This window comes from Poeciliopsis prolifica, unplaced genomic scaffold (assembly GCF_027474105.1).
Source record: "Poeciliopsis prolifica strain line A6 unplaced genomic scaffold, Auburn_PproV2 SCAFFOLD022, whole genome shotgun sequence".
In the NCBI taxonomy this organism is placed as follows: domain Eukaryota; kingdom Metazoa; phylum Chordata; class Actinopteri; order Cyprinodontiformes; family Poeciliidae; genus Poeciliopsis; species Poeciliopsis prolifica.
Window position 1 is genome coordinate 7,914,045 of NW_026562397.1, and position 27,079 is coordinate 7,941,123.

Below are 27,079 nucleotides of genomic sequence, written 5' to 3' on the forward strand. Positions count from 1 at the left end.
CAGCTTGCATCTTTCACCAGTCGTGTTTCACCCCTCCTGCAGGCAGCATGGCCTCTGACAGCGCCGCGGCCCCTCTCGGCTCCATCGACAACCCGGTGAAGTTCCAGAACCAGGACTTCGATGCTCTGCTGCAGGAGTGTCTGAAGGATGACAAGCTGTTTGAAGATCCCTCCTTTCCTGCTGAGCAGAAGTCCATTGGGATGCCCAAAGATCCAAATCCAGCGAAGGAGATCAAATGGAAGCGACCCAAGGTGTGACTGCCGTAAATCACTTAATGTTTTTAACAAACCGGCAAATTATTTTTAGCAAATTAACTAATTAATTGAGAGTGTATTTCTAATGTTTTGTCAAGATCTTTTCACATTCAGTTAAATTTGGTGTAAATATTTTTCCCCAAAGTCTCTACTTATCTCCCCGAATCTGTATTTTTGCACTTTTAAAGTCTGTCTTGACTTCTTACTAAGTCATTTGTGGTCTGAGTTGCTGTTGCTGCTTTTCTTAAGGAAATCAGTGCAGATGCCTTGTTTGTGGAGGACACCATTGGGACCACAGATATCTGTCAGGGCCAACTGGGTAAGAGCACCAATCACAACGGATTTCTTAGAAACTAGTGTTGCATAACACCACGGAGGACTTTAATCCATAAATTATGTGCTGAAAGCAGACAGACAGTTGGAGAACATGCAGCTTGCTCTTATTGGCAAAGAAGGAGACAGAAGTATTTATTGGACTGGACCAGTCCTCTGACTTTATTAGCCCTTTTTTCTGTAAACAATTAACAATGATAAAACATCTTTTATGCACAACGTCAAATCGTCTCCATTCGTGGGATTTGTGGAATGAAGAGTTTGGTCTCCAGTCGTGTGTAAATACGTCTAATGACAGACCAATCGCCTCCTGCAGCCTCTTCTTCAAACATGTGGTTTCCTTTAACACTTGCAAAACCAGGATGAGTTTCCAGAGAGTCGCGCAGATGCAGACGGTTCCTGCAGCATCTCTGGCGACAGAACAGATGTTTGCTGTCGGGGAGGAATGTGACATACAGCATGCAAAACCTAAAACACAAAAGCATGCATTCACTTTAGATCAGCACCAGAAGTCTAAAGATGGACTGTGGACTTCCTTTATTCACCAGGTAACTGCTGGCTGCTGGCTGCCCTCTCCGCGCTCACCGTCCATCCGCAGCTCTTTGCTAAGGTGGTTCCCTCCAACCAGAGCCTGACGGATCCGTACGCAGGGATCTTCCATTTCAGGGTGAGTTAAGACTCACTCCCCAACCTCCGGCTTTAAACACACCCTGCTTTTGCTTCGTTGCTCATCCTCAGCTCCAAACCCAGTGCTGGTGACAAACAGGTCAAATTGAAGAAAAACACTGTGAATTATAAAATCAATCACCAAAGATTTTATTACGATTACAAAACTACACCACGACTCAGAGTTCAGCAGTAGATGCTATAGCTGATCCGTCTAGTTATTTATGTTAATGATAATCATATTTAGCACAATAAAAACACCAAACATAATAATAATATTAATAATAACGTATGGTTAATTACTTTCGATATCTACTACTTCTATTGCAAAGGTAACTTATACTTCTATTTACTTAAACTATAACTACTAAAGCAACTTCAGCAATCACCACTACTACTGATAATAATGATACTAATACTAATAATAACAATAATAATAATAATAATAATAATAATAATAATAATAATAATAATAATAATAATAATAAAACCACTATGACAATTTAATTTGAGAGCCTGAAACAACTTCAAATTCAGTTTCATTAATAAAACATAAACACAGTCAGAACGTACGATTATCACCGCAATTCTTAAGCAATGATCAGCAAATTGTTTTATTTTTAATTAAGGACAACAACAACACTGACACAGAGAGTTGATGACAGACAGCCCCTGGATTTAGGGGCAGCATAAAGAACAGAAACAAAACAAAAGTCAAAAAATAAAACAAGTTTAACTGATTAGTGGAAAGGAAATCTCTAGATGGTTTTACTGTCAGACCCTCGAGTTATACTAAAAACACATTTAGCCATGAAAAGAGACAAATTAATTACAGTTCATTATTGGTCATCATCAGGTTGCACAATTGCACAAGTACAATGCACATCACTGTGAATTGTTGAGAAAGAACTTTGACAAAGTCTGAAAAATGAAACAACAAAACTCTCATAGGTGAAGATGAAATGTTTGATTTAGACTTTTTGAGCCAGCATCGGTGCCTACCTAAGCCCATTCAAAGAGCATCCTCCACAATTATCAGCATCCCTGGAAGTTTAAAATAAGATTTAAAGTGGACTTCAAAAATAACGTCTGAAGAGCCGTTCCTTTTTTTTTTACTTTGAAGATAAAGATCGAAATATCATTTACTGTCCCTGGTAGAAAAATATCAATTTCTCCCAAATGCACAAAGAATAGAGCATAACAATTAAGTAGAAAACAAATGCAGATAGATGAAACTATATAACAACACTGTTAAAACAATAAAGAACTCAAACAAACATTAATAAATGACAACAAAAAAAAAATGGTCAAAACACAGACACTTGCCCTCTGACCTCAACCCAGAGTGTTGGCATTCTTGTCTAACATCAGTGATCTACATCAGAACATTTTCCAGGACGGGTTCAAGCTGTAAAAGTGAGGTCTGGTATGAAATCCTAGCGATTATGAAGGAAATGTTTCTCATGTTCAGACCTGTGTAAAGGCAAATCATTGACTTAATAAAGTAAATTAATGCTACTTAGCTGTAGTAATTCAGAGTATGAACATGAAAACCTGACGACAACCTAATGAAACTGTAAACCAATTGTTTTTGTTCCCTTTGAAGTGATCGTCACCATCAGTTCTCAAATTTTCTTAGATTGGGCAGAAAAAGAGTAAAAAGCAGCCATGACGTTCAGCATCGATCAATAGTTTAAGCTATAAGAGATAGTTTAGCTCCACGGAAACAAAATATAAACAACCAGAGATGAGTTGATATTTTTGCACGGTATCAGCAGACTGCTTATTTATAACAATTACGTTTGATTTATGAACAACATAAATCACCTGTTTGCTTCAGGGACCAGATATTTTCAATTTATTAACATGTTATCAGATTTGACTCATGTGATGTCTGCTCATTTGGCTGCCGACACTTTGAACCAAACAGCAGCTTTGAGCAGGCATCAACTCATCTGTGAGCGAAAAGCACAAACCCATATCTGCATCAGCTCATTAGACGCTGTGATTAAAATCAACATTCTCAGGCTCCGACCCGCTCGGATCAATACAACTAATCTCGGCAGACATCTCGCGTTCGCAAAAACACCAGAGGTCCTGCAGAAACCTGCAGAAAGTTGCTGGAAATGTGTTTGAATGCGAATCTCTCTGCTGCTGCTGCTGCTGTCTTATTGAGACGCAGCGACCTGCCAGTAGAGCTTCCCTCAGAGTTTCATCATCCAAACAGGTTTATGTCCCAGCAGTGTGAGTAACACCGTGCAGGACCACACACAACCACTGAAGACCAGTCCAGGCCTGCTCTGAGCTGCTCCCAGAAACCTAGCTGGCACCACGACACACACACACAAAACAAATATCACAACAACGCAGCCGTGACGAGAAAAAATGAAGAAAGCTGTGCCAAAAGATGTCATTATTTTTGTTTTTATGTGCAGAATGGTGTCAGATGGATGCCATTATGTCTTATGCCAGAATGTCTTATTTATCATTTTGATTTGGATCCAGATTGAAAAATGCAACACTAATAAAACCACCAACTGAATTCACTGAGTCAGGATGACTTTCCCCAGACCCTGAACGCCTCACTGGTGCACCTCCAAAAAAAACAAAAGAACTTAGACCCCGACATAAAAAATAAAAGAAACATCTCTTGTACCTGGACCATTCGCATTCAAACACATTTCCAGCAACTTTCTGCAGGTCCTCTGGAGTAACGGACACACACCTGTAGAGTGAGTGTGTGTGAGTGGATTTGAGCCCAGGTACTCCACAAGGCTGTGTGCTCAGCCCACTCATATCGTATGGAAACACTTCCTGCCCGTCTGTAGTGAGTCGGGTTAAAAGACATCATAAAACTGTCACTGAGCCGCTGCTCTGAACTCCAGACGTGGCTCCAGCTCATAAATATTTTTCTTTCTGGTCACAGGTCAAACCTCAGCAGCAAAACTTTCAATTTTGAGTCTTGAACAGCTAATGTGAGTCTTTCTCATTTTTAAATACAAAAAAAAAATTTTTTTTGAAGATGTTTTTTGATCAAGTTGCGCTTGATCAAGAAGTCTCACATTATTTAGCCATTAAGTTAGCTATTTTTAATCTGATTAGTTTTATTAATCCTTCTTTTAACAATCCACAGATCTTGTCCAAAACATGAATGTTTTTGATTTTTGTTGGATATGAAATTTGTTTTTACGCTGAAGCCTTTATTTTCTTAACAAATAAATAATAAACATGTATGCTTATTATACTTATATTCCTATATATATGTGTATATATAATCAAGTTTATTTATACAGCACGTTTCAGCGTCAAAGTGCTTGATGTCAGAAAAATATTGCACAGTCACAAACATAGCATGTTGATGAGTGCAATGTAACAGCATCGTGCTGTGGTGATTTTATTTACTTATATATATTTTTAGAAATGACAGGGAAGCTGATCAGACCAGATGGGAAGATGCACAAATACAGAGCGCCTGGGAAAACTGCCTTGAAACCGTTTTATTCTTGTCAGACGTACTTTAACCCCAAAGAAGTCGGTTGGCCTTTGCAAAATGCAAATTCACAGTAAATGTCAGAGTTTTTCCACAAGCAGTATCCTTCAGCAACTTTGTTTCTCTCAGATACTTTGATGGAAGCAACATGAAGTGAAGGGGCGTCCTTCTCTGACAGATTTCTGACCAATGGGCTGTTTAAACGTGTAAAATATTGCCGTACAAATCGAGGCTTTGAACGCAAAGTTCACGCTCTGCATAATTCCTCCTGACTCATCACATCCGGTCTTCCCCTCCTCTCCTCTCTCTCCCTTTCTCTCTCTCTCTCTCTGTCTCTGTGCAGTTCTGGCAGTATGGCGAGTGGGTGGAGGTGGTGGTGGATGACAGGCTGCCAGTGCGCGAAGGCCGTCTGCTCTTCAGCTACTCTCGCACCCGCAACGAGTTTTGGAGCGCCCTGGTGGAGAAGGCCTATGCCAAGTGAGTTGCCACTAGCAGCATATGTTCCTGTGCTGCAATGACTGTGATCACCCACACACTCTGTGTGTGTGTGTGTGTGTGTGTGTGTGTGTGTGTGTGTGTGTGTGTGTGTGTGTGTGTGTGTGTGTGTGTGTGTGTGTGTGTGTGTGTTAATTCGGCAGTCAAACTCTCAGCCGGTGCAGATAAACGCCTCACCTTCTGTTGCAGGTTGGTGGGCTCCTACGGGAGCCTGAAGGGCGGCAACATCTCGGAGGGCATGGAGGACTTCACAGGAGGCATCGCTTACTCTCTTCCTGTCACATCCCGCACCCCTCCGGTCCTCTGGAGGATCCTGACCGCCGCCCTGTCCAGAGGCAGCCTGCTCAGCTGCTTCATCCAGGTACTCTGAGCGTTTGACTCAGGAGGTTAAGGCGTTTTCCCCGCTGAGAGACTTTTATCTCCCTGAACAGGCCTCCAGCTACAGCGAGGTCGGCAAGGTGACGGCGGACGGGCTGGTAAAGGGCCACGCCTACGCCATCACGGACACAGACAAGGTCAGGAAAACCCAGGGGTCGTGCTGCTGTCTGGGTTTACTTCTGCACAGTTTTCACGTTTCTCCAAGTCCTCTTTTAATCATCTAACTTCCTCCTGACTGAGCTGTTCATTCTGCACCGAAATGTTTGAATTGTAAAATTAAAAGAAAGGAACTTTTAACGTGTTGTTTTCAAAATGAAAGAATATACAGTCATGTCAGATAAACTGGAATATTATAAGAAGGTTCATTTACTTCAGTAAATCCTTCCACTGAATGATGGACATTAATCACACACAGACTGATGTTTTCAAGCTTTTATTTCTGTTGAAAAAAATTTATTTGCACTCACACCTAATGAATACATGATTCAATTTAATTTAATTTTACATCGGACCAATAAAAACAAGAAATAATGCAAAAATTGAGTTTCAATGTGGCAACAGTATCTTTCCACATTTGTGAAAATACTGGCAAAAACAGTTTAAATTTGTTTCCATCATTCAATTGCAATCATCTTAACCTGAACTCTGGTCACCTCACATCCTCAAAGCTCATTTTCTTATTTCTTTTTTTTTCATCTTTGATGTGACTTCTCGAAACATTGCAAAATTACAAAATCTATTTTTTATTCTAGTTTCTAGAGCAAACATCTTAGAACTAAATCACAAGTAACTTTTTATCATACAGGAGCTTTTGATAAGTAAATAATTCCTTAACATTGATGAAAAAGCAGTAGCTCCACATGCAGATGATTTGTCTTATTGAAATGGGAAAATCTCTTGTAATAAGTGAAATAATTTGGCAGTATACCTAGTGAATACTAGTTCTACTAGTAATGTAGTACTAGTGATGTCTAGTAGTACTAGTCATTACTAGATATTTGAACTAGAAACTTGGCAAAAAGATGGAGGAAGAATTTGCGTTTTTGCAGTGAAGCATTGAGGTTTCATCCGTTCCTCCTCGTCCTGTTAATGTTTCAGGTAGCAAGAGGATCGGAGGAGGTTTTGCTGCTGAAGCTGAGGAACCCGTGGGGTTTTGTTGAGTTCTGCGGCTCCTGGAGTGACAAGTGAGCAAGAGACGAGTCAGGGAGGAGTTGGTCATTTGGTGTTCTGCTCGCCCTGAGTTTCTCTGCGTGCGTTCGTCACTGCAGGTGCAAGGAGTGGGAGGACACGGAGCAGTCGGAGAAGCAGCGGATCCAGCTCAAACTGGAAGAAGACGGGGAGTTCTGGTATGGAGGAGAGACTCAACTCTGACCAGTGGGAGCGGCGGGTGATCTGACTGTCTCTCCTGTTTCAGGATCGGCGCCGGTGACTTCTGCACGATGTTTAACGTCGTGGAGCTCTGCAGTCTGAGTCCAGACTCTCTGGAGGATGGAGACACATCCACCGGCCCGTCCACCTGGACCATCAGCGAACACAAAGGCTCCTGGGTGGCAGGAAGCTCCGCTGGCGGCAGCCGCAGATACAACAGTAGGTCTGGTCAGGTCTTGGGCCTTCGTCCGTTCACACCTCTGCTCTGCAGCTCTGCTGCTTTTCTCTTTAAATTCCACGCCAGAGTCCTTCTGGAAGAATCCCCAGTTCGAGTTGACGCTCAGAGAGCAGGACCAGGAAGACGAGGACGAGGAAGAAGAGGAGGACGACAATGACGGCGACGAGGACGAGGTCGACAAGGGCGAGGAGGTTCTGAAAGAGAAGAACGAAGCCAAGACGCAGAAAAAGAAGCACTGCACGGTGCTGGTGGAGCTGCTGCAGAAAAACCGCCGGCAGAATGACAAGATCAACTTCCTGTACATCGCCTTCCACGTCTACAAGGTCAGAACCAAACGAGTCTGTCACGTCCAGGACATCCGAGCTCATGTCCTCCCGTAAACTCATTCGCTGCCCTTCTTTTTCTCAGGTTCCTCCTGAGGTAAGTGAGAAACAATCTGCTTTACGCAGCAATCAGGTCATTTCGTATTTCCATAAAGTTTTAATTGCATTTGTTTCTTTTCGTAGCTGCAAGGTGCCTGCCTGGACCGGAGCTTCTTTATGAAAACCCGTCCGGTGGGTCGTTCTGGGAAATACAAGGCCCAGAGGTGAGAGTGTTTTCCTTTAGTCTGAAAATCTGGAGCAGACCTTTACTGAAACTTCAGTGTACAAAAGCAAGGAGAAAAGACTTGTCCCACATCACCACCGCTACAAAAAAAAAATGGACACTGCGAGAAGATTTTTACGCTTTTTAAAGTTTTCTGATGATCTTTCTCTGAACATTTGCTGCTGCTTTTGGCTCCACAGGGGCGTCTGGAGGAAGCTGCGTCTGGATCCGGGTCACTACGTCATCGTCGGATCCACTTATCGGCCCAACCAGCCGGGAGACTTCTTCGTTCGCATTTTCTCCAAAACAAGAAACACTCTTGGGTGAGCTGAAGGATCTTTTCTTTAGTCTGTCCTTCATCCCGTAAACAACTGGACGCCCATCCAGGATGTACCTGTTGGTCATAGGAGAATCCTTGCCGCTATTCTGCTAGGATTCCTTTGGTGTAGAAACCTGATGGACAGATTCTCTTGTAACCCAAAGCTCTCAATAAACTTTATGTCTCATAAGGCTTGGTAACGCAAAACAACTTCCCAGCCGACTCCAGACTCACGCCTTTATTCTAAACCACCTTAGATTATGGGATTTATTATCAGAAGTTTGCATTAAACTACAACATGTGTTCAGGACTAAAATTATGATACCTTTCAGCAGACTGTCAGCCATTTCTGTTGAATTAAAACAGCTGTGAATCAAAAGAGAGTGAAAAAGATGCAAGATATTTGGCAGGAAAGATAATGGAGCTAGCCTGTAGCCAGAGTTTTGTTTTATAACGGATGGGAAAAGCCCCAGCTTCTCCCAGCAGGAAAGACTTATTATAGAATATCACGTAAGGACAGACGAACCCGTACACTGTGAAAATGTGCCTTTAGATTACACCAAGTGCTCGGCAGGTAAAAATTTGACCTGAAAGCGATTTGACACTTTACTTGAGCGACTTGAACTCTTCCACCTTTGTTTCGGTCAGTGGCATGAAGCTGGTCACGCAACCCGGCTGGGGCTGCAGACCCGATCAGGCAGACGGCCATCAGCGACCACGCGGTTCATTGAGCAAGCTAACGCCAAATCAATATGTCGGACTCTTGCACAAACTCTTGCAGTGTGAAGTGAGCTTCAAGTAAAGCTTTAAAGAGAGTCACTGGACATCTGCTGTTTTCTTTCATGTCCAGGGTTCAGGACTTCACCTGCTCCTCTGACTACCTACCAGTGAGTTTGCACACACTCGGCTTCCAGAAAGTCCTCCTGACCGATTGGGTTAAACGGTGCCTGTCTCTCAGGTTATGGCCGCCCCTCTCCCCCCAGAGGACCAAACCAAAGTTGGGAAGACTTTTGATGAGAAGGCCGGCCCAGTAAGAGCGACTCCCCTTCGTGGCCTTGGCGATATACTGCAAACATTTTGGATTTTTACTGTGATTTTTGTTTTTCCTCCTGCAGGATGACAGGCTGAACGCTCAAGAGATCATGAAGCTGATCAACTCAGGTTTGATCTGTGATTTAATGCAGATTTAATCTCATTGTCTCACTGTCGGGTGCTGTAGCTCTTTTTAGCCACAAGATGGAGCCAAAGTAGCAATATGACATGAAGAGTGGAATCAGAGGTCATCCGTCTAGACAGTGGCTTGTTGCTATAGTGAGGCAAAAATAAACTTATCTTGCTTTGTGAACGTGAAGTATAGACACTTGTCGTCGTCTTTCACCACTGTCCCGTCTTTCTGTCTCAAAAACAGTGTTTGACAAAAGTTGCCATCTGCCTCTGGAGACGTGCAGACAGATCATCTTCGGGGAGGACGTATCCTTTTTGTCCCCCGCTCACTCTCCCTGTCTTTTTGTGTTCCTGTGCCTCTGATGATTCACTCAGCCGCACAAACTGCTGTCGTCTTGACTCCGCTGGCAGACCGAGGGGCGCTCCACTCTCAGCCGCGAGCAAGCAGAGACCGTGCTGGCTGATCTGCGCACTCTGCAGGTGAAGCTCACACCTCAAGAGTCATCTCTTAAGGCGTTTCTGTCGCTAACGTCTCTCCTCCTCTTCAGTCCGTCTTTGTTCAGTTTGATGAGGACTCTTCTGGAAGCATCAGCCCCTTCGAGCTCAGCTTGGCGCTCGAAGCCGTCGGTATGAACGGGAACGCCAAACACGCACCCCAACACGCAGACTGCTGCTGCATTTGCACCTCTGCTTGGTCCTTTTTGTTTGCCAGGAATGACGTGCGACAGCAAGGTAGTCCAGCTCCTTTCTGAGCGCTTTGTGGGCGGAGAGCCTCACCTGTCCTTCCGTGGCTTCGTCTCCTGTGTCTCCAGGCTGCGCAAACTCTTCGGTAACTCACGCCTGGTTGATAATGAGTCGAATGTTATGCAGCAAACGCTGCTCTTTGACTCTTCGAGGCTGGGACGCGAGTGCTTGGTCTCGTTGGAGACTTTTCCTTGACACAACTTTGCCCAAGCAAATGCAAAACAGACCCTAGCAGATCCAAACCGACCAGGGTTTGTTTCTCTCCTGGTAACTTAATTTAAACCTTTTAAACAGAGTCAAATTGAAAACAGAGGAGGGACGAAATGGGCCTCAGAGAATCGCAGTAGTACCTGGAAAAATATCCCTGCAGTCGAGACACGCCTCAGATCATTTCTGCTTTCCTTAAGCACTCGCTGTCAGTTACTTTCTGAGCTGTTCATTACAGTTTAGTGTTTTACCTGGAACATTTAATTTGTGCTCTTGAAATAATCAGCATGTACATGATGTTTTGTGTGTGTGTGTGAGTGTCTTCTTTCTGAGAAGCCACAACATGCAGTGATATGTTCCTCCCTTCTCCTCAGCTCTGTTTGAGTTCGAGACGAGCCCAGAGGTGAAAGACAGAGGCATCAACTCTGTGAGTAGATTAATGTTTTCCTCGCATCAGGAGTTCACTCTGACCGGCGAGATCTGACCAGGCCCTTTCTGCCTTCTGCTCTCCTTTCTTTGCTCAGTGGCTGCTTCAGTTTCTGGCTCTGTGAAGAGGAGGCACAAAGACCAGCTGCATATGGAGCAAGATGAGCCATCAGTGGGATAAAAAAAAACAAAATGTAAAGTGCTCTGCTTCAGGGTTTCATTTTCATATTCAAACTTTTGTGTTTTTATTTAGTCGACCCAATATAACCCAGTAATTTCTTTTTCTTCCAAGTTTTGAACAGTCTTCAATTTAAGTTTTCATGATTTTTGCAGGTTAAACGTGATGCATGCTTTTATAGCCTATTTGTTATGATTTTCTGCCCATATCTGAATAAAATGAGGAAAGGTCTTCAACTCTTCCTTTAAATCCAGTGCAGCTCCTCCCGCTCCCGTGAAAACCTCTTTGCTTCTGTTTTTCTTCCCAGGAAACAGATTGGTGTCACACTTTTCCTTTTTCCTGGACGTCATTGTTTTGATCTCTGCTTATTTTCTTGCCTCTTAATGACGGCATGTCACGGAGGACCCACACCGATTCCCTGAAGCTCGACTCCAAATTATTTGTGGAAAATTTTGCCAATTAGCTGATTTATTTATTTATTTTATTATTTTTTTTTTTTTTTTGTGGAGCATATCTAAAATGTCTGACAGAAAATGCAGCCTGGGAAGCTGACATACCTTTGTGCAATTCTGCTTGATAGATGATTGGCTGGCATTTTTAAACCAGCCAATCCTAGAGGAGTGTGCCTCCCCCCCTTCTCCCCTGCTATCCCCGCTGCCACCCCCTGGACGTTATGGTCCCAGAGCGGATCGTTTCCTTTCCTAACTCGAGAAGTCTTAAAAGAGTAAACCAATTACATTCTTACTATTTTATTAAAAACATCAACTTTCAAGATCTGAAGAAAGATGCAAAATAAAAAGGGGAAGGGGGGGGGGGGTCACGACCAGTTGAAAGCTGGTTATAAACAGATTTAATTCTTAAACGTTTTTCACTGAAAATGACCAAAAACCATTTTAGTTCTGACCTTAATTAATAGCAATTTCTGATGTAGCTGTGCTATTCCCACACTCTTCCTGGCAGGGTGTTTACCACACCCTGCCAGGAAGAGGTTTTATGATGGTTGGTCTTTGGGTTCCAAGGGGGAGTATGGTTGCAAAGCTGAGAATTAAAGTCATTAATGGAAGAAGGAGAGGAGCACGCAGCTGAAAATGTCTCAAAACAGGAAGCCTCACCTAACGCTTGCTCGCTCCTTCTCTCTCTGTTAGGAGAGATTTTTATGGGGATCATGGTGCGAATCCAGCTGATGAAGCACAATTGTTTAGTGAAATCTGAAAATGTACAAGAGTCCTGTGAGCTAATTTTGCTGTCATAATGTCACCTTTAGAGCAGCATAACTGTGTCTTTTTATATAGAGTCCCTTTTTAAAAATGTTTTGTTTTTGTTATAGATAAGTGCTTCCTTCCTGAGATGCATTTAGTGGCAATACAGTGGTATGAAAAAGTATTAGCACCTTTACAGATTTATTTTGTTTTTCCCACATTTAATGTGTCAGATAAACAATGTATCGCCACCGTTTTTATTTTTTAAACTTTTTTTTTTTTTTTGGGTCATCATTTATCGGCCGATACATGTGAAGCCAACATTATCTACCTAAAAATCAGCCACCATCAGGAGAAATATAGAAAATCCCCAACACATCAGGTTCAAATGGAGAAAAATGGATCAAATTCAAAGAAGGATGGTGTAGTGGTGTAGCGGTAGATCAGGCGCCTATAGTCCTGGGTTCGATTCCCAAAATTCAGACCTTTGCTGCATGTCTTCCCAGCTCCTCTCTCTGTCCATTTCCTGTCCGGCGGCATTCCATAGAAGGTCACCAGTGCAAGAAAAATACCCCAAAAACCTAAGATGATTGCTGACATCAAATTGTTACGAAGCCATTTCTAAGGCTTTATGACTCCAGTGGAGCAACGATTTATCCAGAAGGTCACGAAAGAACCCAGAACAACAAGCTGTTCCCTGCAGGCCCCACTTGCCTCAGTTAAGGTCAGCAGCGTTCATGATTCAACAATAAGAAACCGGAGCGCCCCGTCCAAAACCAGCGCAGGACAAAGGTCACACTCACCTTTATCAAAAATAAATAAATAAACTTAAATAAATAAACAGCTTGTGTCCCGTTACGTCTGATGTAAACCTAACTCTGGATTTCGGCAAAAGAAGATTTGTGTACCTGAAGTCAAACATGGTGCTTGAAGGTGGACCCATTCTATTCTCCAAGAGGAAATACTAAAGGAGAAAGATTTGCTCTGAGAAGTCAAAGAACACCTAAAGATTTTAGTGTGGTCCAGTCAAAGTCCAGATCTGACTGAATTCAACGGAACGCTCATGCTTGAAATTTCCTCTAATTTCGACAATACTCCAGTGAAAGATGAAACAAAATTCTTCCACGGTGATAAGAGACTTGCAGAGAATTAGGGCTGACTGCTTTTCTGTTGTTTTTATTCAACAAAGGTCCAGAAAGGTTTGCATTGGTGCAAATTTTTGATGTATTAAGTATTAATACTTTTTCAATGGTCTGAATGTAGATGTGCGTCAAGGACAGCAGAAGCAGAAGAGCTCCATTAGAGAGCAGATGGATCCACACGGTTGTTTCTCTTATGCCAGCCGACAGGTCGTAATTTAAATACAGTGAAGACTTTCGGTTGTTAAACTGATTTAATATTACCGCAATAAAACATATGTATTTTTTTGTGCCACAAAACAACTTCAAAATGAATATTCTTTTTCTCTAAATTTTAAACCGCTGGGATAAAGAGCTGACTCAGCATTTTCTCATAAACTCAATTTTCTTTCTTTTCTTTTTCTAGCACGGGGGACAAGCTGCAGTGACGTTGTGGTGACTTAAAGGAACATTTTCAAGTGGGAGGGGGGTGCGGTTAAAATAAAAAAATATATATACTATATCACAATCACTTTAGATTTCCTTTACATAAATAAAATGCGTTCCTACAAACCAAACGTGGGAAAAAACCATGGTCACATAACTGCGCTTATATAACAGGCAAATAAATAAATAATTTTCAAAAAATAATCTGTGTAACAGTTTACTCATCCATGTCCACATCAACATACTCTGGGAAATATCTGGGTACACACATGTACCCACTGACACACACACACACACACTCGGAGTGAGTACCGGCTGCCCTACAGAGGGTGTGAGGGTGATGTCTCAGCTATACGCACCATCTCTATTCTTATCGCGCTGACGCCACGTACAGCGTCAACACACACTCGCCCCCTCCTCCACTGCATTCCCTCACTCCCTCCATCCGTCCTTCACCTCCCCGCCATCATCCTCCCCTCCGGTTCTCTCTAGTAAACGTCTGAGTCTCACAATCTGCATCCTCCTCCTCCGCCTCCCTGTTACATACTGGCTGCTTTCTCTCTCTCTCTCTCTGTCTCTGTCATACACGCAATCACAGGTGCTTGCATCTACACACACACACATACACACGCACACAGGTGCACAAGTGAGCCAATGTCCTTTCTACACATGCTGCTATAAATAGCCGCTTCACTCACACAGCACTTCCTGTTCATCGTTAGGTGAGTACACACAGGTTGCCCTCAGCAACCATCCGTCTACATTGTGATGGAGAGAGAGAGAGAGGAGAAGAACAAGGGAAAAAGAGAGAGAGAGAGAGAAAAGAAAGAACCCACTGAGTCTTACGAGTCTTTACAGGGATTTGCACTCCTTTTCACTTTCACTTTCACCTGTTTCACTGATTCCTGTGTTGGTCTGGGAGCCTTGGGCTTCCTCCTCGTTTCCTTGCGTCTATTGTTTGAGCGGCGTGAGTCACAAGAGTCGCACAGATGCTCTCAACATTCAACAGCCTCGTTCTCCGTATGCCGTCAGCGTGATTACTAACAATCAGCAAGAAGCTGCAGCTGATGTCACTTATGGTTTACAGGTACTGAGTCTTAAACCGGGGGAAGTGGACAAACTGAATGTCTCTGCATAGAAATGTAAGGAGTCGCAACATCTGTTGGTTCGTTTTGAACATACCTGTGTGTAGACCATACAGGTGGGGCAGAGGCCTAAATGTTTTCTCTTTTAGGACCGCCTGCCACTGCTACGGTTGGACTCTGTCTTTAGATCCAATACGTATTTGGCTTTTAAATACTGAAACTCTCCAAAGAATTTTTTTTGTCATGTGATAAAGGGACGTGGAGCAAGTGAGGAACATTTAGAAAGTCATACAAGAAAGCATATATTAATGTAAATTAATATTTACATAAATAAATAAAAGGAACTCAGACCTTCTAACTAAACGTAATGTTTGTCCTTTCCTGTGTCAAATGTAGACATTGACAATATTTTGCATTTAAAGGGGCATTATAAACCACTTCCAGGCAGTTTTGTAGCACAATCAGACATGTTGCCTCCAGTTGCCATAAAAAAAAAACATTGTATCACATACAACTTAAAAGAAGTTTGACTTCGCATTTTGACGCTTTGAAACCGGGTCTCTGTCTCTTTAAGAAGCTCCTGCTCTTTCTGCCTTCAGGTCATCGTCACAACAATGCCTCTCATTATGCCATTTGCATTTGTTCTTAGGAGCTTGTGGTTCATTTAATAAACCAAGCACACTTGAGCAGTTCCTCTAGGTGTTTCCTAACTGCTGCTGCTGTCGCTAGTCTGGAGGAGCCGAGTTGGGGGGGGAGACCTGTGAGGAATGGCGTGGTGGAAAAAGCACTGCTTTGTGGGAGCAACGCTTAGGTAAGCGTGACTGGCTGACAGGGGAAAATTCAAGGATTTCTCAAACATTTATAAACGATGTTTCTAATTAGGAAATTACATTAGAACAAGATACATTGTTTGGTCAGAGCTTGAGGAGGGTGTACGCATCAACGCTTGTTTTGAAACAGACCAAGTTGGCTAAGATTAAGATCCTGGGATTGGTTTCCCAAAACTCCGACCTCAACTCAGTTGGAAATTTGTAAACTGTGCCAGTAAATCAACATAGTTCACAATAAATCGACCAACTCTGGGATAAGAAGTGAATCAAATATCCAGAGAGAAATATGGCAGTAAAAAAAAAAGTGCATCCACCTCCAGCGTGATCTGGGTCTCACTGGGAGGCAGGAGACCCTGTGACGTACCGACAGAACAAAAGAATTCAAGGTTCGACCTTCGAAGCTGAACTTTTGGGATTAACAAACAAATTCAAACATGTGCACCCAAGTCTTTTTTTTTCCAATCATTTCACATGTATAATGAATTTCCTCTTCATTACTTCACCTTTGCAACTTTATGCCAATAATGTGGGAGATTCAACTGAAGATTTCCTAAAAGTTGTTAAAGTTTGCTATGATTCGGTGTTGAGGCGACTCTGCGTTGCGTCTCAAAAGTGAATCAGCTTTGCACAAGCTGTCTGAGAGGAGGAGAGCTGATCCAGATCAAAGCGTAGAGAGACAGTTTGCATCAGATCTGCCTGGATTAAAAGCTGCGAACAGAAAATCCTGAGTTTCTCTGTTGATTCTTTATTTCTCAACAGCAGCTGTGCTCATCTCTCCACTTCCCTCTCTCTCTCTCTCCCTCCCTCCCAGCTGCCATGTGGGATGCGATGATGCTCTGACGGGCTCGGCGTCTGTTCTTGGAGGTGCTGGTATTTTCGTGCTGCTACAGGAATAGTGTCAAAGTTGTAGCGTATATTGTGGGGGTGGGATCCTGGGGAGGGCTGGGATACTTTGAGATGTAAGACTCTGAAACCACCGAACAGACAGGAGGGAGTGCAGGGAGGGATTGCGTAAGTTGGCTCGCTTGGCAATAAATTTAGCCTGGGTTCGCTCACGCATAAATTTGATGAGCGGCACTATCTCAGTCGTCAGAGCCGCGGTATTTTAGGACCCGAGCGTGCTTTGGCTTGGGAACGCGGGGCGCATTTATTGTGCGTTTATTTACACGTCGTGGAGACCGAGGGCTGGTCATTTGAGTTGCAAAGAGCACTATTTGCATCTACATTATTCACCTCCCCGCCTCGCTCTGCTCTGTGTTCCTCGTCCCGTTGCTGGTATTTTATCATCTCAATGGCAGATTGTTGTAAACAGTGGGTGACCACAGAAACGCACGGTGATGTAAGAACTCACTGAAACGCTTTTTTTTTTTTAACTCGTATCACTTTTTACAAGTTGGAAAGGTCAGAGAAAGACGACAAAATACTTTCAGATGTTCGTCTTGTCTGTTTGGTGCTGAATGTATTTCTGCATGCATCAGAGAAATATAATCAAAGTGGATAGGTTTGATGATGTTTGATGGGAATAAATGAACACCAATGCTTAAATAATGTTATTGAATCTCATCATGAATGAGAAATAACAACAACAAAAAAGCAGTTCAATGTTTTTTTACTAATGCGTGTAAAAAAAAAAACACTGACTTAAACCTTGAGTGTTTATGTCATGTTGAGTGTCATGTTCTACTAACTCATAAGTGTAGAATTAAGGAGTTAAATATACACAAAAAAAGAACTGAAAATGAATGAAATAGTAGAGCTGCGCACTAATAAAACACTGTGATTACAATCTTATTGGTAAAAGTTGTGATCATATAATTGCACATATTCCTTGTGGTTTTTTTTCGTTGTTCTTGTAAATCCCAGAAGAGCGTCGCTTACATTATTAAGGCAATTGCAATTCTAAACCTGTCACATCTTTAGGCGTCTGCAATACAACCTCCAGCTGCAGAACCGCTCTGCTGGAGACCTCAAGGAATTTCTATGAATGAAAGTTATTTTCTGTAATAACTGTTTTGTGTTTATTTGGGCATATAAGAATAGAAGTTACCAAGAGGTTTGTGCCCATTCACTAAAAGTACAACAATGCTTTGAAATACTGCAGTGAAGTGCATTAAATTTCCATTATCAACACCGTGCACCTGTGTGATTCTGCAGCCTGAAGCTCAAAGTCAGCACTTTACAGCCATTTTATTAAAATAAATCTTTTAGGGAGGAATGCTGGCTGCGACCTTGGCTACTAAAAATCTAGCACTAAATTTAGCATTTTAAACATCTGCACGAACTTTTCCCTCGGAAGAGCGGAAACTATAAACCAACATTCAGGCAGAACGATGATGTGTTTACTCTATTAAACAAAATATCCTTTAAAGTACACAATCAAATGTCTCACCGTGACAACAATTACAGAACACAAAGCGAGTGTTTATCCCGCATGTGCGTGCTTCGCAGAAAAATACACCAGCATAAACATCAAAATTGCTTTCGTCAGTCGTCTGCGCCTGCGTTCCTTTAAGGGCCCCGCAGCAACAAAAAGAAAAAACCCGCTCCAAATTTTATTCATAGTTCGAATACCATGTCAGCCGCAACGAACGCTTGTACACTCATCGTACGTAAGTGCGGTTTGAAGTCCATCTTCATCCGTCTCTCAGCTTACATAAAACCTGATGGCTGGTTGACAAGTATGTTCTGTCATAATTCAGAGAGGATTTAATAAATAAGATGTTTATGTGAATAAAAGACCGTTCTGTCGGGGGTGGCGAATAATGAGAATCTCAGAATCAAAAGGTTGCCGCTTCCTTGGAGGAAGATTTTCAAAGATCTTCCCTGAAGGTATCGCGGTAAGAAGCAGAAAAATCTTTTCGTTTATGCGCTGCTTCCTTGAAGAGCTTAAATCTGAACTTTGTATGACAAAAAATTAGAAGCATTCTGACTGTGAGGTTTTGTTGTTGTTGGGGTTTTTTTCCTCAGGGTTAAGTTCGGTTTTTGTGTCCTTTTCAGTTAATTGAGTTTTCGTGTTGTCCTGTCTACCCCTTGATTGTTCCCAGCTGTCCATTTAATGTCACCCCTTGTTCTTTGTCCTGGTCTTGTCTACCGTCTTGCCGTGTCAAGGCAGCTGTCAGATGTCTATTGTTTACCAGTTGCTACCAGTTTTTGAGCCTGAGCCTTCTGCTCATTTCTGTGCTGCCTTGGACTTTGGATCGTTGTTCTCTCACAACTGGGTCCACTTCATTTCAACTGGGTCCATTTCATCTAGCCTCATCACCTCACGCCGCAAGTCCTGACACTGACATGTTATTTCACACAATCTCAAACATGAAATCTATGAGTTAACCAAATTAACTGAAGTGTTGTGATCTTGGGTTATGTGGGTTTATTCTTTGATCTTGCAAAAAATAATGGGCAAAATATTAGTACCTTGATGTGCAAAATGATAGTTATAGCCAGAGCTGTAGCTGTTATTGCAGAGAAATGATTCGGCAATTCTCTGCATTGTCAAATCAGGGAGCCAGAATACTAATGTATACAAAAGTGGGATTTTATTTGTAAAAAAAAAAAAACCCAAAAAACAAAAAAATATAACCATGTATAATTTCCTTCCACTTTGCAGTTATTTCCTGTCTTGTGTTGGTCTGTTGGTCTGTTAGAAGATAGACCAACAACATAAAAGCATAAAACTCTCTAGGTTAAAGCAACAAAAGGTGAAAAAGTTGAAAGCGTGGTCCTACTTTTGCGAGTGTCCTGACCGGGTCGCTCTCCTCCGAGCGCCATGCTGGGACCGAGACGGGAAATGGGGGAGGCGAAGATGGACCTGGACGTATGGGATGCTTGCGGGCTTTGATTGGACCCCTGACACGCAGGCAGACACCTGGAAGTGTCAGAGAGAAGATGAGAATTGAGGTGGAACGACCGTGCCGAGACGAGGGACGGGAGGAGAAGAAAAGGTGGCGGGTGGGGAGCAGAGGGGTGAGCGGTGTGTGGGCGGGGAAGGCCGGCGAGGTGAGTGCGATGACGGGAGCATGTGCAGGTTTGTCTTCCTGACGTGTGCAGCGTACACACAGTCCTCTCTTCTGCCCCCATGTCTTTTCTCTTCCTGTCTCTCCTCATCAGATCCCCCACTTTCCCCCCCATCATCATTCCCTTCTCCCCACCCACTCACTCGCTTTATTCCTGCCACTTACTGGGCCCTGAAAAAAAAAAAAAAAGAAAAAATAGGGCAGTCCTTATGTAAGGAGCAGAGACGCAGCGGGGAGGAGGGAGGAGAGGGGCGCTGCGAGCTGAGGGGAAGATTAAAACAAAGATTTCCGGATGCAAACAAGCAAAGAGAGAGAAATGATGACTAAGAATCATTATAAAGGAGGCAAGGATGCGGCGCATGGACATAAAGGACAAACTATCAGCCAGAACACTATGACTAATGACAAGTGAAGAGGACAAAACACTACTTTTCTCTCAAAGCAGGATATTATTTGCAAAGTTGAAATGTTGGAGGCACAAAAAATGAGCAACGTGAGGATTTCTGGCAACAGCAGCAAAAGTGAAGTGGCGTGACGTGAAATCTGTACATCAGCGGGTTTTGCTGCAACGTTCCGGAGAGATCAGAGCGAGGTCAGGGAGGCGTCTCTGAGGGATTAAAAACAGCAGAGGCGCCGAGCATCAAAAGGCCTTAACTCAGTATGTGGTGTAGAGTGTTTAATAGTGGAAAAAATGACAATAGTGAGCAAACTGACCAGAGTTTGCGGTTTCACCCATGGTACGTTCAGCAGAGGCAGTCGTTCTGCATCCCTGAAGCATCTCTGTTGAAGCTCGACTTTTGTTTTTACACTGTTTTTGTACTTTTGTTTGCTCCGTGAGGCGACCTGCTGTGTTTTAAGAAGTGAGCGTAAATAAAATACGTCATTGCAATTATTGCTCTTGCGAAAACATTGCCGTCTAATACATGAAGAACTTTAGCAAGAGTGTACTTCACCTCAGTGTGGTTATCATCCAGTCACAACAGTCTCAGACGTGGTTTACCTAAATGTATATATATATATATCAGTTTGCAGCTGAGACCATACATACACATCCATAAAAATATATACATGTCCTTTTTTTCTCACTGTCTGAACGTTAATCTGACTAAACCTCCACACATGGCCTAAAGAGACTGGACGAAAAAGTAACCACAAGCTGAGAATGAAACCAATTCTAAGGGACGACGTGTTTCCCTTTACGCTGCAGTGATTTCTGCTGTGCCTCTATGATCCAACACTTGTTTATAGTAGCAATAATACTAATAATTGTTAAATGCAAAATCCTAATTTCAAGTATTTACAGCCATCGTGACAAAAGCGACAGCTTCAACAATGCTGTGCTGTGGTGGTGAATGCTGTTATTCATGGCTTCCAGGAAAATCTTTGAATGAGACAGTCATCTGTAAAGTTTTGAGTGGAAAGGTCATTTGTGTGAGACTAAAGTCAAACATTTTAAAACAAATCACGCAGAAATATCTTTCTCTCTCTCTCTCTGTCTCTCTCTCTCCGCTCTGCATTTAGGTGCGAGGCTGAAGACTTTACAGCGCTACTTTGCACCTCTGATCTCTTGTCCTCTCTCTCCTTCCTCTCTCCTCTCTCTCTGGCTCTCTGCCTCTGTGACTGGCAGTGAGCCTGCCAAAAGTAGGCTAGGATTGACGCGCTGCTTGTGTCTGAGTCACAGAGAGCTGTGGATCTGAAACCCACTGATTGCATTTAACTTTAGGCATCTGACTCCCATGCAGCGCATGATACAATGGAGGCATCCACTCCCGTTTCTTCACCTCGCTGTTAACGTTTGCAGCCGCAATTACAGCAATAAAACAAACAAAAAAGAACTCCAGCGGGGCTGAAGTTGCACAGATATGCGGTATTTATTTTGAGCCACGACCAGTAGGTGAATATCTTATAGGTCATAGCTATAAGACCTGTAAGACAGCAAACTATTTCAGTTGCTATTCCAGAAAGAACAGGCCAGCAAAGGTTTGAGGACAGCGAGCGTAAATCTGTCGGGTGGAATAACATGAAACAAGTAAGATTTGTGTTTTGTGATCTTCTGAGAGTTACAGTAGCCCTGCGAATGTGTGCTCACTGCATTGAGAGGCTTTGTGCAAACACAAAACGTTGCTGAACAGAAAGTCAGGCCCATGGGTTGTAACGTGTAAACACATGTACAGAAACATAAACACGACTGAAAACGACGTGGGCCAGAGAGGGGGAAAAGACATTCTGGAAAGTTACAAAAGTGTGTCGCATCATGCGGCCAGAACTTCGTCTCGTGCTGGCTGGGGTTAGCCATTCAGCTATGGGTTTGCACGCGTTTCTTGAAAAGAGGAAAATCCTCAGTAACAGAATAAAATGTGTTTTGGGACGGCGAACAGGATGCAGTGCATGGGCGCCGTGACGTTCTAGCATCACTTGGGTTCTGTGGCTGCCGGACGTTAGCGGATCTGGTCATTTGGTTTGATGAGAAACAAACTCAGACGAAGACTGAGGGTCAAGCCTTAAAGTAAGGTTGATGGTGAGTCAAACTTTGAATATCAGTGTAGTAGACAAATGTCAAGATACAGGAGGGAAAAAAAACACAACAAAGTAAACTAGAGAGATTGAATAGAAGCATTTATGCTGGATTAGTTTGACAATGAGGTTGCATAGTGGAAGAAAATAATGTGGATATATTTGCCAAGAATTCCAATAAAGATATAATTAGTTTTTCTAGTCTTAGCATTGCTCTCAGACTTCTAGCAATTTAGGGACTGTAATCTGTGGGAATTTGACACAATGAGACTAAATTTAACAGCCTGGTTATTTTATTATATTCTAATCTAATCTAATTTTAATATCATCTGGTGAGGAGATCCAAGCCTTTGACGCTGGAAGGCCTTCTTACCTCCATCTTAAATTTGAGCCTTCTCCACACATGATCAGATTCAAATCAGGACTTTACACTATCTCAAAACCTGTAATTTCACTTCCAGTCAGAAGAACCTCAGTCCGCTGTGGGACATTAATAATTTCAAGCTCAGCCAAAATTTAGGGCAAATATGTTCATAATCACTTCAGGATTCAGTTTCAATTCACTACAAATCAGGTATTATTTCACGGTGCCACCAATAATAATGAAGAACCCAAATCATTTTAGAGTGACATAAAATGGAGAACAAAAATTTGTGTTTATTTTTTAAACAGAAAAATATTTTAAAAAATAAAAACTCCACAAGTGGCTCTAGAAAAAACAAACCTTTCTACTAACCTCAAGCTGCCAGTGTAGGACATAACACAATTGTTGACTAGCTGTGCTGCGGCTCGGATGGTTCACCACAAGGCTGCCAGCGAGACATGCTTTCATTGTTTTCCTAAAGTCTGTCCTTATTGCAGACATTCCACAACTACCTGACCAAAAGACTGGCTTCCCTTCACAACGCTAGTGAAAAAAAACAACAACAAATGAATAAAACCCCTGGACAAACTTTTATGAATGAGAACAATGTTTAAATATGTGTAGCTTGACAAAAACACGTCACTGTGAAAGAGTATTTGTCTCCTCCCATATTTCTTCTGATGCTTGCCTCTTAACTCTTTCCCCTCATCAAATACAACTTAACATAAGACTATTTAATGTTTTTTTTTATTATTATATACATCCAGAAAGTACTCCAACCTTTTCACACAGAGCCAGGTGTGTTTCTTAAAAGCTTTTGTTTTCCCCCATTATGAATGAAATCTCTTGCATTCACTCAGCTTACCTTTGTCTGGTGTCGAGTTTAGTTTCACGATCTAAAAGATTTAAGTGACTACAAAAGGCAAAATATGCGAGTTCCCTCACGGGGTAAAACAGACTTTCTCGAAGCAGTTCAAAAGTTCATCGCAGATGCATTAATAACGACAGAGCTTTGTGTTTTTAATTTCACCTAGCTTTTTGGCTAATGCACTTCATACAGAAGCCAATGTTTACACAGCCACACAGGAAGGCCTTCAGCTGCACAGGGGAAGAATTGGTGGATTTAGACAAGAATTGAATGTGTTATAACAAGCTTACAGGGGTGGACTTTAACCCTCCCCTCCACCTAACAGATCACATAACAACTGGCCTGACCTGAAAGTCAAGCTCCAACCTTTCCACAAACACCCTACTCTCGGTTTCACTTTGGTTTTGCTGAGTTGGAGGTAGCTGCAAGTTTAAAAAAAAAAAAAAAAAAAAATGCAACCCCAGCAAGAAAGCTTCAGCTGCTGAGAGGGAGGCTGCAGTAAGAAAGGACGAGGCGCTGTGGTTGGCTGGAGGGGTAAAAGACATCTCAGGTTTCCTTCGGCGGGGTGACGAAACACTGGCAGTTATGCAATGTTCTTGGGCCGCGGAGCCAGAAGGGGTGTAAACAGGCCCGCTCTTAACTGGGACAGGCTGACGCGTTGCCTGGCAACGAGTATTTTGGGCCAGACCAGCAAACATGGGCCCGCCTTCCAAAAGGAAACAGGAGCTGGCCTCATGAGTGCAGAGCACGTTAGTGGCTTCCCGAAAATATGCTAAGAAACCGAGGCAAGCAAAACAAAGCGCACAAGGGGTGTCAGATAACCCCCACTGCTATATTTTCAGGTCTTGAGTCTAGACTACCACAAGTTACAAACAAACAAACTGCCAAAAAGAAAACAAGGCAGTCTGACAGGAAGATTAGTCTCACATGCATCGCATTACTCCACGAAGCAGCAATGAGTGTTGGGGTCAAATTGGGCCATGTAGCATATAAAAAGAGATGCAGTGTGGCGGGGAGGTTTTGTTGATTTTTCTTGCTCCTATCTAAATGTATTTTGTTCATTCCTTCTGCATCTGCGTAAGAATTATTTCTACAAGCACTACAGTCGATCTCCGCTTTCAGAACCTCCTGACACACTTTGGGGATTATACAGATGTTTTGATTTACGCCTAATGTACTGACCCAAATGCACCCAGAGTCCCCCACAGCAAAACAGCGTAAAGGTAAAGTGTGTACATTTATTTACTTAAGATAAAAAGTATCAAGGAGTAGTAAGAAAAAAAATCCGACCAGTCTCAATTGTACTTTTATCGGCCTGAATCAGACTCTGTAACTTCGCATTAATTAGAGCTGTTTACATTGTGATGTTTCTTGAGGTTGGGTTTTATATATATAGGTGTGTGTGCGTGCGTGTATGTGTGTAAATAAACTCAATCGAATTGAACTCAACGGTTGAAGCAAGCATCCACCTTCTTCACAAGTAGTGAAGCTTTTTGGAAATATTTCAGCCATGGCTTTCAGCAGAATAAATTGCTTCTTTTTCACAGGAGTGTGAAAAGCACGCTTAGTTGTAATTACACGTTATTCGCCCTTCAGTGCTCATATTAGCCTTTTATAACGGCCTTGAGTCATATTTGTGCTGTATTAAGTCTTTCATTTACGACTGAGTGAGGTTTACAAAACAAAGCAAAACAACCAACAGTTAAAACTGACAAAAAACAACAACAGTTGTTTCTGTGTGAGCGCCTCCCTGCGCTGTGGCAAGTCGTGACAAGATTTAATCAAATCACCCTGAAGGTTTCACGCCTTTATTCCCTTTTCAGTAAAGTCCGTTGGTCGTGTGGAAGTCCATCACTTAATAACTAACCGAACTGAATAATAAATTACATTGTGATTTATATGTGTCCTCAACTGATTAAGATTTTGTATTTCATTAACAAAATGTATCTTACAGAGAAAGAAAAGTTGAGCTGCAATTCTAGCAAAGGGAAATTTAGGTGTAAAATGTATATTCACAACATTGTATGGTAATATGCTTCTATATATCTCATTGCTGCACCTCCTCATATCTATCAACAATATATATATTTATCATTATGAGGCAATATAAATAAGTCATGTTGTTGTTTATCTCAAAATAATACTGTGACTCCATAATGTTCTCTTGCTTTCTCAGTGAGGAAATTCACACTGTCCATACCATCGACATAATAAATATTTATTATGTCTATGGCTCATGCTGTTGCAGCAGCCAGGCATAACAGAGATTCTGTACAAATGAAAAACAGCTCCACATTAATTTAAATATGTGTACTATTTATCCAGGAAAAAAAGTTACATTTAACACATCTGTTGTGTTGGTGAATGTATGGCGAAGGGGAATAAATGTTTGACGCTGAAGCAAAGCAAGTACTAAAACAAAGACAAACAAAAACATTATATTCATCTAATTGTATTTATGCTAAAAGAACTACGCGGAATATCCGGTGTAAAATCCAAGGAAATAGAGCTGAATTAAAATGAAAATGATTGTCAGCGTCTGGTTATTATGTGCTAAATCGGCTTGCCATACTACATCTGTTCTCTGCACAGAAAGAATCCGGAAGCCATATTGTGTGCTGCTGCCCGAAGCGTGTCGCCACGGAAACCGGTTGCTAGGCGGCATAACAAAAAAGACCAAATTTATACGCGCTTGCGTCAGAGGGTAACGGCGTATCCATGGTGACGGAACGCCATATATATATACACACACACATACACACACGGTTCCTGTCGCTTGTTTTAGCTCAGTTAGCGTATTAAAGGTTGCGAATGCGGACTATCTTTAAAAATTAAACGCAAGTGAAGCATATTACACAAGAGTGACGCGTGTCGTACATGGTTGTAGAACAGCTACACAGCCTAAAAGTTGCAGATTTCACGTCCAAAATTCTGGCTTTTGGTCGTGTTGCTCCCGGTGAGAGTGGGCTGCTCTCGCGCGCACGTTCTCGCCCGTCCGCTTTAATAACTCCCCATCAGGAACGACTTACATCGGCGGAGTTAGTCATCCCGGTTCGGCGGCACACGGCTCCGTTAACGGCAATCCGGGACACAGCGTCCTCCGTGAATCCTCGTCTCTGACGTGGTTGCAGCTCTGACTAATAGCTTGTTATCCCCAACTCTTCCCTTTTTGCTCACGCCTGTTCACACATCAGCTGCACCGTGGAGCCCTTTCACAGCAGCACGCCCGCCCCGACACATTGTCTGACATCACAGCCAGAAAAACGTAGTAGGCCTATTTCAGTTTTTTTTTTTTTTTTTTTTTTTTTTTTTTTTACATTCATTCAGGATTTTGTCCCCCTCCTCCTCCCTCGTTTCGGTTGCGGAGCTTGACCCAGCAAAAAAAAAAAAAATAGAAAGCCTCCCACCTGCCACATTCCCGCTGGTGTCCGAATGCAGGATTCACAGTGAATCACTTTATGTTCGGATTGCAGTGACAGGCTCAGATTTCCGTCACTGCTGCCCACTGTCCAGTCAGTGCTTACACACGGTCAGTTTTTCTGAGGGGAAAAAATGGTTGTGAGTGATGCTGATTGTGCTGAGTAACCCCCAAGATTAGGTCTATTGTCTTGAGCAGGGGTGAGCATTAAACAAAATGACAGGCAGGGGCAGCAGCCCTCCTTAACACCCACTTTATCTCAAACACATCAGACATGATTATTGCAATTTGTCTGTAAAGTCAGGGCTCAGATCTGGAAATGATGCCCGCCCTGAGTTCAGCATGCTCCAGCTGCGGGTCAGAAAAATCGTCTCGTTT

At 42.6% G+C, this 27,079-nt stretch overlaps 1 protein-coding gene and 1 long non-coding RNA gene across 4 annotated transcripts; one reads left to right on the forward strand and one right to left on the reverse strand.

The window, feature by feature from the left end:
• Positions 1-11,081, forward strand: capn12 (calpain 12). 2 transcript variants are annotated; one of them, XM_055045574.1, is made up of 22 exons: positions 1-251; positions 504-573; positions 1,136-1,254; positions 5,087-5,220; positions 5,428-5,599; positions 5,670-5,753; positions 6,715-6,800; positions 6,885-6,962; positions 7,031-7,203; positions 7,289-7,545; positions 7,631-7,642; positions 7,729-7,808; positions 8,008-8,130; positions 8,977-9,013; positions 9,085-9,156; positions 9,242-9,287; positions 9,535-9,596; positions 9,702-9,770; positions 9,839-9,917; positions 10,003-10,119; positions 10,616-10,668; positions 10,766-11,081. In XM_055045574.1, the coding sequence occupies exons 1-22, from the start codon at positions 48-50 to the stop codon at positions 10,790-10,792; spliced, it is 2,154 nt and encodes a 717-aa protein (XP_054901549.1). In that variant the 5' UTR covers positions 1-47; the 3' UTR covers positions 10,793-11,081. The 2 variants fall into 2 exon arrangements, with proteins under 2 accessions (XP_054901549.1, XP_054901550.1); XM_055045575.1 differs by lacking the exon at positions 7,631-7,642.
• On the reverse strand, positions 584-26,542 carry LOC129369910 (uncharacterized). 2 transcript variants are annotated; one of them, XR_008607001.1, is made up of 6 exons: positions 26,313-26,542; positions 20,491-20,537; positions 20,252-20,380; positions 19,250-20,144; positions 1,133-1,339; positions 584-1,055 (listed from the first exon to the last, which is right to left on the reverse strand). It is a non-coding gene; the product is annotated as an uncharacterized LOC129369910 (long non-coding RNA). The 2 variants fall into 2 exon arrangements; XR_008607000.1 differs by having other exon boundaries at positions 19,250-20,383.
• Positions 26,543-27,079: the final 537 nt, after the last annotated feature.